The sequence below is a fragment of the Panicum virgatum genome, chromosome 7K (genome assembly GCF_016808335.1).
Source record: "Panicum virgatum strain AP13 chromosome 7K, P.virgatum_v5, whole genome shotgun sequence".
In the NCBI taxonomy this organism is placed as follows: Eukaryota; Viridiplantae; Streptophyta; class Magnoliopsida; order Poales; family Poaceae; genus Panicum; species Panicum virgatum.
In genome coordinates this window covers 12,968,801-12,979,748 of record NC_053142.1, presented here as the reverse complement: position 1 = coordinate 12,979,748, position 10,948 = coordinate 12,968,801, and the positions used below count along the sequence as shown (strand labels likewise).

Below are 10,948 nucleotides of genomic sequence, written 5' to 3'. Positions count from 1 at the left end.
CAAGATTTTGGAAGCTCATGACAGGGATCAACGCTTTCATACAAGGCAGGCATCTAACATTCTCATGGATCAGAATAGGTCCAGCGTCCGTTGCCTGACAAATGGAAGAACTAGAAAAAAAAAACAGAAACAGATTTCTATATCAGTCACGAGCCATTCGCCCATCGTGGCCAGCGAATATCGAACATTCAAACTGTAAGACCAGCATGTCTCGGCTCCGCCTGCTGCTGCTTGCGGCGGCCCTAGCGCTCGCTGCCGGTAGCAGCCATGGCTTCGAGTTTCATGAGGCCACGCTTGACGCCATCCATTTGGGGTTCAAGAACGGCAGCCTGACCTCGACGGCACTCGTCAGGTTCTACCTGAGCCAGATCAGCCGCCTCAATCCCTTGGTCCACGCCGTCATCGAGGTCAACCCCGACGCGCTCCGGCAAGCGGCGCGGGCGGACGCCGAGCGGCGGTCGTCGGGTGACCGCCAGATCGGCGGGCTGCACGGCGTTCCCGTGCTGCTCAAGGACAACATCGCGACGCGCGACCAGCTCAACACGACGGCCGGGTCCATGGCGCTGCTCGGCTCGGTGGTCCGGCGTGACGCCGGCGTGGTGGCAAGGCTGCGGCGCGCGGGCGCCGTGGTCATTGGTAAGGCCAATATGGACGAGTGGGCCAACTTCCGCAGCGCCATCGGCACCGGTGGGTGGAGCGCGCGTGGAGGGCAGGGCAAGGTCAGTGTTTTCACTTTTCCTTCAACTGTATATTTAAAAGTTAAAACCGAGAGAGTATTTGACAAGAAAAAAAACACATGGCTGAATTTTATTCGTTCAAAATCTTTCCAGATCTTTCAGTTCTCTCACCAAATTACTACAGTTCTGATGCTTTTAGCATCGTGTCAGTCAGCACTTAACATGTTGAATTCACCTACTGTATGTATGTACTTGTAGAATCCCTATGTTCTATCCTCGCCACCTTGTGGGTCAAGCACAGGCCCGGCGATAGCAGCGGCGGCAAACATGGTAGCAGTGACACTAGGAACCGAAACAGATGGATCCATACTTTGCCCGTCCTCGTTAAATTCTGTTGTAGGAATCAAACCGACTGTCGGGTTGACAAGCCGGGCTGGTGTCATCCCCATCTCTCCGAGGCAGGACACTGTTGGGTAAGTTTACAACTTAACAGTGGTTTATCAGCAGATGATAAGCACTAATAATGTAGATAATAATCTTGTACACAGTACTGTAAAAAATGGGACCACATGAATTTGTTTTCAAATGCAGGCCAATCTGCCGCACAGTAGCCGATGCCGTCCATGTGCTAGATGCTATTGTGGGATACGACGAACTTGACGCCGTAGCCACGAGAGCAGCGTCCAAGTACATCCCGGAAGGGGGATACACACAGTTCCTAAAGATTGATGGGTTAAAAGGCAAGAGAATAGGCGTTCCTAATGGGTTTTTCGATTTCGAAGATGGAACCATCCGTCAGATGGTGTACCAGCAGCATCTCAAGACACTCGAGTGAGTTGGGTCTCTTAATAGTGCTCAAAAGGTTGCTCATTTTGTCATACTGTTTAATCATGGAGACGAACTAATTTATATATGCTCTTCTTCGTTTGAAAGGCGAAATGGAGTGGTTGTCATACAGAACCTTGACATCGCAGACTTGGATGTCATACAGAATGCCACTGTCAGTGGGGAGCTTGCTGTGCTAGCAGCTGAGTTCAAGATATCCTTGAACGCTTATTTATCCGACTTATCGTTCTCTCCCGTTCGTTCCCTGGCTGACATAATACAATTCAACAACGCACATCCAGACGAAGTTAGTTCAGAGCCTTTGTTCGAACTTCCAATTGATGCATTTGCAGAAACTTTAATTTCTCATTGATGAAGTGTAACTTATGGTTCAACTCGCTGAATCGCAGGAGATGCTCAAACAGTTTGGACAACTCATCTTCTTGGTCTCCGAAAACACCACCGGCATTGGCTCTGTTGAGAAGGCCGCGATCCAGCAGCTCGACGATCTGACAGCGAATGGCGTGGAGAAGGTGATGAAGGAGCACCGGCTAGATGCAATCGTGGCTCCAGACTCGAGTTCTGCCACGGTCCTCGCCATCGCTGGCCTCCCAGGGATCGCGGTTCCAGCTGGCTATGATGAGCAGGGAGCACCGTTCGGGATATCCTTCGGTGGGCTCAAGGGCTACGAGCCAAGGCTGATTGAGATTGCTTATGCGTTTGAGCAGGCTACCAAAGTGCGAAACCCTCCGATGTTCAAGCAGTAGAGGACATATTAATCTCTGGTACTAGCCTTTTGCTTGAGGGATTGTTTGGATCCTCTTATATTGGAGGAATTGAAATCTATTTCATAAATTAGGCTCTTTGGTTAAGAATTTGACATCCCACCACTACTCCAGCGCCCCATCACCGCCGGTTCAAAATGAGCATCACCGCCAGTTTTTGGGTGTGTTAGATTTAAATCGATGATGAGGAGGGGCATCATCGTCAGGTCTAGAACCAGCGGTGATACTATTTTAAAAAACAAAAAAAATTAAAAAGGCAGCGCTCAAGCTTGGCATGCCGCTCGCGCTCATGCCACGCTCGCTGCGTCGCTCGCCCCGCGGCCGCGCGCGCTGTTCCTCCTTCCTTTACTCGCGCCTCTCGCCTATAGCCCCATGCCTTGTTCCACTTGCGGCTGTTCGCGCCTCTATGCTTGCCGGCGGCCCCACACGCTACTTCGCTCGTCTCATGGCCACGTGCGTCGGTCCTCCTGCGGCCGTGCGCGCTGCCCGTGCCGCTTCGCCTGTGTCCGCCCGTGATGCTCCGCTCATCCGGTGTGACGACGCATCATCGGCGCCGCTCCTCCCACCTCTGCTTGTGCCACGCAAAGAGTAGGGTAGGCGGCAGTGAATTGGGAGATCTGACAGCGGCGGGGATGAGGAGGTGTGGCTAGGAGGAGACGGGGGTGAGGAAGAGAAGGGGAGGCGTGGCTTGGAGGAGGTGGTGTGGGAGAGGGAAACAAAGGAGCGGCAAGGGGGAGAGAGAGAGGAGATAAGAAAAAATATAAGGACAGGGTCACCTCATGACCATAAGTTTGTAATACGACACAATAGTGGGCAGTGATGCCCGCCATCAGCTCCAGGTGAAAAAGTAACCTGCTGTTAACACCGTTTTTTGACATGTATCAAGGGAGACGGTGGTATGAAGAAAAAGGTTGCTGATTTAAAAGAAACCAAAACATGTACAGGAATCAGGGTCAGCTGATAGGGCTGTAGCCGATGGGCTGATGAAATATTCCAAAAGATGCTGATTCGTGTGGTCGACTGATCGGCCGACGACGGTGGTGCCGATGAGTCAGAAGGAGAGAAGAGTTTGGGTTTGATTAGGATTCTGATGGTTCGGTTTAGTGTAGTTTATTTTAGGAAGTATTTTACTTTTTTGTCAAGTAATGTGTTTGCCATAATCGGCTAGGAATTGTTAGAGTAGCCTATATATATATATCAGTTGTATGAGACCGGAAAAAGTTGATACATATCCAATACAACAAAGGAATACTAAAGGAATATTTTTATCTTAAGATGGAGTTTTAATTTCCATAGCCAATTTCCTAGAATCCGGATAGGTGCAATAATTAATTGTTTGTACAGAGACCGGACCGAAAATTGTCCATCCCTCTGTAGAACCCATATATATGAAAACATCTCTTTCCTGACAAAGTTGAAAATTAAGCAAATGAGTTATCACGTGTTGCCAGGCAATTAGTTTATCCGCGACAATTGGCCTATGGAAAGACAATTAAGTGGTATTGATCTCATGACTTCAGCCACTGTATCTTATTTCCTTCTAACAATATTATATAATGAAGGATATTGTTCACATAATGGTCTATTATTTAGCCAGCAATTGTTATGCAAAAACATTTTTTCTATTCTCTATTTTGGTGGAAGAAAACAGACCATATGAAAAAGTTCCAAGAATAGCAATTAACATAGAAAGTCCATTAAATGAAAGATCAGAGCCTCCCTTATCAGCAGAAGAACACCCCTTGGAGGAAGCTCCCAGCCTAGAACTCTTTCTGGTAGCACCAGCAGGGCCAGCCCTCCTTTTTCTGTCTCTCCTTGAGCCTTTGCATTGGGATCAGAAATCATTCTCCATCTCCCCCCCCCCCCCCCAGTTTCAGCATCAGAAACTTCCATGATCTCTTGAGAATTGAGGATCTCCTCAGGTTGTACTTGATTCAGGTTCAGCACATCAGTAGAGTTAGGTGAAGTGACCACCATGTTGGGCCAGAGTTTTGCTGCCATCAGTTCAGTGCCATCAGCTGTATGAACCACAATCTGGGACAAGTCTTGCTTGTTACTGCCTACTGTCTCTTGGGGGCTCTCTTTGGGTAGCTCAGGAGGCTGCCTCTCCTCTAGCTTGTCATCTTGGGCTTCCAAAGAGATCATCTTCCTTAGAGGAGTTGCCATCCCACTTCTAGAGACTTCACAATTTCTATCTCAGAGTCCTGTGAAGGGAACAAGCAGACTCAGTCCATAAAAACGTTAGATTGGGCCCAAAAAAATATTTGCAAATACGTGAAAAAATATATAAAAACTCTAATGCCAAAAATATATTGTTCATAGGTGTATTTTAGTGGTAAGACAAAAATGGCAGCCTTGGTTCTTGTGATGAATTGTTCTTGCAGGTACTCAGCGGTCTTTGTACGCTTAGCCACCAATCGTGCACATGAATGAATTCAGCGTGGGTTAGCAGCACCAGACATTGCCTCAAAACAGACTTGCAGCCAGTGAAGGATTGGAGGCGTAGTTCGCGGCTGTCCACTACTCGGCTACTCGCCCCATTGGCATTAGCTAGTTGGTAGATCCTACACGGCTTGTTGAATAAAAAACCTCCCTTTTGTGTAAAAAAAATTATGATACCCATGCATGTGGTGGTCGTAGATCACAATGGACCCAGACTTGCGTGCCCTCGTGCGTGAAAGTCAATGGAAAAATTGAATTAAAAAAATACAAACAGGGCAAGTAGCGCCATGCAAGATAAGAAAAAACAACCAACAAATTGAGGAGGCAACGCCTGCTTCTCGCCGCTGGTCAGCGATGTGGACACTAACCAAAGGTACTAGCATGGCTCGGCAACGCCTGCTTCTCGCCGCTGCTGTGCTCGCTTTCATCGCCTCCAGCAGCTGCCATGGCTTTCAGATCGAGGAGGCAACCATTGACGCCATCCATGCGGGATTCAAGAATGGCAGCCTGACATCCACGGCGCTCGTCCGGTTCTACCTGGACCGGATCAGCCGGCTGAATCCCCTGCTCCACGCCGTCATCGAGGTCAACCCCGACGCGCTCCGGCAAGCTGCGCGGGCGGATGCCGAGCGGCCTTCGTGTGGTCCCTGCCGCCGCTGCGGTGGGGGCCTGCACGGAATCCCTGTGCTGCTCAAGGACAACATCGCGACCCGCGACCGGCTCAACACGACGGCAGGGTCCCTGGCGCTGCTGGGCTCCGTGGTCAGGCAGGACGCCGGCGTGGTGCGCCGGCTGCGTCGTGCAGGCGCCGTCGTCCTCGGCAAGGCCAACATGGAGGAGTGGGCTAACTTCCGCAACTTGGAGGGCTTGGGCGGATGGAGCGCACGCGGCGGCCAGGGACGGGTAAGCGTCTCGATCACGCAGTTCATGGTTGCCACAATATTTTTTTTTTGGAATAAACTGCCGAAAATTTCTATCTTCCAATGCAAATCAGATTTTCTAGTAGGTGTTCTTTTACGTGTGCCACAGAATCCTTACGTACTTTCGGCGGATCCTTGTGGGTCGAGCACCGGTTCAGCGATAGCAGCGGCGGCGAACATGGCAGCGGTGACGCTCGGGACAGAAACCGGCGGCTCCATACTCTGCCCGGCGTCGCTCAATTCCGTGGTTGGGATTAAACCGACGCTCGGATTGACCAGCCGGGCTGGTGTGATCCCTATTTCTCCTAGACAGGACACAGTTGGGTGAGTCATCTGATTAACTAGATACAGCATCTGCCTCCAACTTGTTATTACTGTATTGTGTGCATGCGCAAGATCCGATGCAACATTCTTTTTATTACTTCGCAAACTTTTACAAGGGTTCCGTAAACAACTATGGGTTAATTGGTGATTTTACTAGTTAGCTAGGATACTCATGGTGAGCTTGTCCTGCTCTTTGTGTAACATTAATTGTTTCTATGTGTTTTGCTTTTGGTGTTTCATATCACCAACATTCTTATTTTTGTTTTGGACACGGTTTGATAATAATGCGTGTCTTTGTGGTATAAATTTCAACTGTGGAAACATGATTTACAATAGGCAGAATTGACTTCTAATGAAACAGACTTAAACAATACATATATGTGGGAATGCTGTTAATTATGCCAAAACATGTCACAATTGCAAATGGTCTTTTGGGTTACTCTTATTGCAGGCCAATATGCCGCACAATATCTGACGCAGTAAGAGTACTGGATGTTATTGTTGGTTATGATGCCCGTGATGCGGTAGCAACAAAGAAAGCATCCAGGTACATTCCCCGAGGTGGCTATATGCAGTTCTTGAGGACGGATGGGTTAAGAGGCAAGAGAATTGGCATACCCAATGGATTTTTCAATTATCCAAATGGGACCGTTCAGCATACCATTCTCCATCAGCATCTGGACACAATGAGGTACTCATCAGTTCCATAGTTGAATGCGTATAATTTATAATAATACTGTACTAAGCAGTTCCATAGTTTGTATAAATCATGTACAAAATGTAATAATAAATTAATCCTTGGATGTATAATTGCACAAAATATATTAAGGAAAAATCATATATTTTTAATACAATTTATGATGTCCACTGCTGCCCTACGTATTTGAATTCAAAATACTATTTCTGCATGGAGGAACACAAAAGATAAATATTGATAAGGGGCAAATTGAACCAGTTGATACTGTTATAGCAGTAAATGGATCCGAAAATTAAATTAGAGTATTATATCCAGACATTGGTCATACATTCGAGTAATTTGGAATTTTTCCAGAGCACAAGTATAGTTTTATAAACATATATACTCATAGTTTCAAATATCCTCAATCAACAGATAAAAAGTAATGCAACCAGAATTCGAAATGGTTCATTTAAGACAACCATAAACACTTATTATATGTGTGAGGGAGTACTAGGATATATTTAGGTTGCTTAGATCACTTAGGTTGTAACATTTTCTTGCAGAGGAATTAACTTTCAATCTTATAAGTAAAAGAAAAGAGTAATATAGAAATGATCTTTCATAATATGCATTGCTACCTAGATAAATCACGAACCATTGTTTCAAAAAAAAACAGAGAAGTATTGCATACATACAAAGCATTGGCAAGTACTACCACCAGTATCAATTATACATATTATATATCCCTCTTTTCTGCAATTACTTTTGAACTAGCTTGAGATAGAGTTTACTGCATTCCTTACCTAAGGTGGAAGTCAAATGGCTTTCCTTACTCATATACCTAACTGTTATTATTTTCATTTCGAAGGAAACATGGAGCAATCCTCATTGATAACATAAACATAGCAAATCTTGGTCTTATATTGGATGTTCTAAACAATGGCGAACAAATTGCATTACCAGCAGAATTCAAATTAAGCCTCGATGCTTATTTGTCAGACTTATCATACTCCCCAGTTCATTCGCTTGCTGATGTAATAGCATTCAACAATGCCCATCCCATTGAGGTACGGTCTTTTGAAAACTTCTGTTTTTTTCTTAGATGTCCTTTATCACAAACACTAATAAATCCTAACCTGATATCACAAATCACATGTTCCATTGGTCAGAGCTTTTGTATCTATCACTTCTGGTATCTTTTGAGACTTGGTAAAATGTCTTGTGTATTTCTAGTAAATCTGAATGAAGAAAACAATGTCTCTGCGTTTAGTGAATTAAACTTGCATCCCACAAACTTACATCTGCTTTTTTTGTAATGTTGTATGCCGAATTGAAGACTAGGTATAGACAAAGATTAGTTTTTAGTGAAGGAACAAATCCAATATTCAAGAATTATGCAAAACACAAAACTTTCACTACTACAAAAATGATTTGTAGGAGTGGAAGGAGCGCCTCACAATTTTGCTAGGGGTAGCCAAAAAGGTAACCTACTTGACTATCACGAAACTATACTTTTCAAATCAGTTTAATAAAACTACATTTTGATCACTAGTCTATTTAATAAACTGTACTTTTGAAAGCCTACTTCACAAAACTACACATCTATTGTCCTACCATATCATAAAACTACAAAGTCACTGCCATTCCATATAAGGAAACCTTATTACTTTTTTGCTTCTTGAGAATGTAACCTTATTGAAGTTCGATCTAACAAAGATTGAGTATAGTTTTGTAATGTGTGTGATAATATGAGTATATATATAGAAGTGGAGTTTTTTAGCCATCGGTCTAAAAGAGTGGATGACTTTTCATATACGTGAAAGGGAATACCATCTATGCCGTTTATTGTTCCATGACTATCAGAGAAACCCATCTGTGGTAGTGTATGACACACACAAAAAAATTCAATAATGAAAAAAATTCAAAAAAATGATTAAGAGGATGACATGAACATTGGAAATCTTAATATTTTATGAATAATCTCTGAAATCATATATACATCACAAACTAGTATGGATCAACACATCCCATTAAAATAAGGTGAGAAAGGCCTCAACAGCCATACTATCAAATCATATTCGCATCAAAGACACACCTAGAAAATTAAGCATTGGTCATGCACGTTAGTACCAATTTCCTTTTAATCTGGTACTAATGTTGCCACAGAGTTATTTTAATACCGGATCAAAATTTGAATGTCCCCAGAACCATTTTAGTACCGGGCCAAGTACTAAATGTCACCTTTTAGTACCTGTCGATACTTTGGTCTGCTACTAAAATGGTGCCGTCATTTAGTACCGGTCAATAACAACACCCCGTACTAAAAAGGTGACATTTAGTATCGGCTCGTGTCTTGTTCCGGTACTAAATAGTCCTCCGCTAGTTACTTTAAAAGGAAAGTAGTTTTCATCCAATCACGTGATGTGTAGGTAGAATGGTAAGGAAGCAACATGTAAAGCCCTCCCAGGGGTTCGTTGTATTTTTTTTTCATTTTTTCTAGGTGGCACTGCTGCGATAGTTGGGTGCAATGAGCACTTGCCAACCTAAGCCTATATCAGGTCATCATCAACACCCTTTGGTTGTCCCCAACCTATAGCCCGCTTTTCATACTCCAAGGAGAAAGTGTATGCATTGCAAGACTGGACAGTTTTTGGTGTTGTCTTCGGCCCCATTATTATGGCACACAAGGTAAGAATATATTAAAACAGTGTCACAGAAGATTGGAGCAGTGAGGCGGTGGGATAATGGAGCGCGCGTGGGGTGGAGCAAGAGAGAGCAAAAGTGTATTGTTGGCAGTGCCATTGGTGTCGATGCACTGAGTGGTGGCCGAGTTAGTGCAGGAGAAGAAAATGTTAGGGAATATTTATATCTGTAACACTAGGGTTTTTACTGTGCCGAGTTAGACCGAAAAGGAAAATAGACCAAAAACATCGTCAACACTCAACAAAAAAAATGATCTAACATTCAACAAATCCGAGACCGTTTGTCGAAATCCTGACAGTGGCATGTATAAGGTCATGTAGATAGTACTTCTGAAATGCATTTGTAGTTGGTCATTTACCGATATTTTCTTTTCAGAAAACATCTGCAATACAAATTACTACAAAACTATATATAGTAAATATTGTTTAAAAAAACCTGTGGTGACTGTAGAAATCTCATAATAAAAAAGATGTTTCGGATGTAATACAAATAGTGTTTTTGAAAATCGTATGGAATATTAGAATATCATAAGAACTACATGTTGCTCGAAGAGTTTTAGTTAAGTTTTACCGGTTGGGCCAAAAAGTTCCTCCAATACCTTATTACAGACTGGTTTTGGTAACCGTTGTTGATATTCTTTTGGTATTGGTTCCTTTCTATGATTTTGGAAATTGATTAATAAATGTATTAGTTTTGTAACCCACAATATGTCAACAAAATTAGTTTCACAATATTGTTTTCTAGTATAGTGTAGTATTATGAAATTTACTCAGATTCAATTATATATCACAGGAGAGGCTGAAAGATTTTGGGCAGCTTATCTTCCTGGTGGCTGAGAACACTACTGGCATAGGTGCCCCTGAAAGAGCCGCAATCCAGGAACTAAAGAAACTGTCAGCTGACGGATTGGAGAAGCTGATGAAGGAGCTGAAATTGGATGCAATTATGACGCCCAATGATAGTGCTGCCAGTGTTCTTGCCATCGGTGGCATGCCCGGAATCACTGTACCTGCTGGATATGGTAAACTTGGTGTCCCATTTGGCATTTGCTTTGGAGGGTTGAAGGGCTATGAGCCAAGGCTTATTGAGATCGCCTATGCTTTTGAGCAAGTTACCCGAGTGCGAAAAATCCCAACATTCTCACCATAGTAGATGATGAGAATATGTATTTTTTTATTTGTTCACTTCTAAACTAGGTTGTGCCTTTCATGACTTGTGTCACTTCAATAATTCAACTACTACTTTCATGACTCCGAATATTGTTGGAGGCCCAGAAGTACTTGATGGAAAGATCTCGGTGTCTTCTTTCCATGGATCCAATCCCATCATCCAAATCAATGGATCTTATCAAAATCTTCAATAGAATAATGTTTGGACCTCCCTTCCAGGTGCCGCGTGCTGCCATGGCCGTGCGTAGGTGTGGAATGCAACTGTCCTGTGCACACTCATGAGCCCTAAACACCTTTATTAGTCGCACCAGCGATGCAGTGACCTATCGCGGTGTGGCTACTGATGGACCCTTGGAGAATTTTTTCTATTCACACGCGCGCGCACTAGCCTACACGTGCACGTTCTGCACAGGATCCGTACAGC

At 44.1% G+C, this 10,948-nt stretch overlaps 1 protein-coding gene across 2 annotated transcripts; it reads left to right on the top strand.

Annotated features, from left to right (window-relative positions):
• The first annotated feature begins 206 nt into the window (after positions 1 to 206).
• Positions 207 to 10,734, top strand: LOC120639809 (probable amidase At4g34880). 2 transcript variants are annotated; one of them, XM_039915703.1, is made up of 8 exons: positions 207 to 719; positions 936 to 1,150; positions 1,269 to 1,508; positions 1,611 to 1,809; positions 1,913 to 2,265; positions 6,425 to 6,664; positions 7,521 to 7,719; positions 10,148 to 10,734. In XM_039915703.1, exons 1-8 carry the CDS (start codon positions 207 to 209, stop codon positions 10,502 to 10,504), a joined length of 2,316 nt encoding a protein of 771 aa, XP_039771637.1. In that variant the 3' UTR covers positions 10,505 to 10,734. The 2 variants fall into 2 exon arrangements, with proteins under 2 accessions (XP_039771637.1, XP_039771636.1); XM_039915702.1 differs by lacking the exons at positions 207 to 719; positions 936 to 1,150; positions 1,269 to 1,508; positions 1,611 to 1,809; positions 1,913 to 2,265 and adding exons at positions 4,918 to 5,632; positions 5,759 to 5,973 and having other exon boundaries at positions 10,148 to 10,700.
• The last annotated feature ends 214 nt before the right edge of the window (positions 10,735 to 10,948 follow it).

Coding starts and splice junctions, on each gene's coding strand:
- LOC120639809 (XM_039915703.1), top strand. CDS start 207: ATGTCTCGGCTCCGCCTGCTGCTGCTTGCGGCGGCCCTAGCGCTCGCT. Junction 720..935: donor CGCGTGGAGGGCAGGGCAAG/GTCAGTGTTTTC, acceptor ATGTACTTGTAG/AATCCCTATGTTCTATCCTC. Junction 7,720..10,147: donor ACAATGCCCATCCCATTGAG/GTACGGTCTTTT, acceptor TATATATCACAG/GAGAGGCTGAAAGATTTTGG.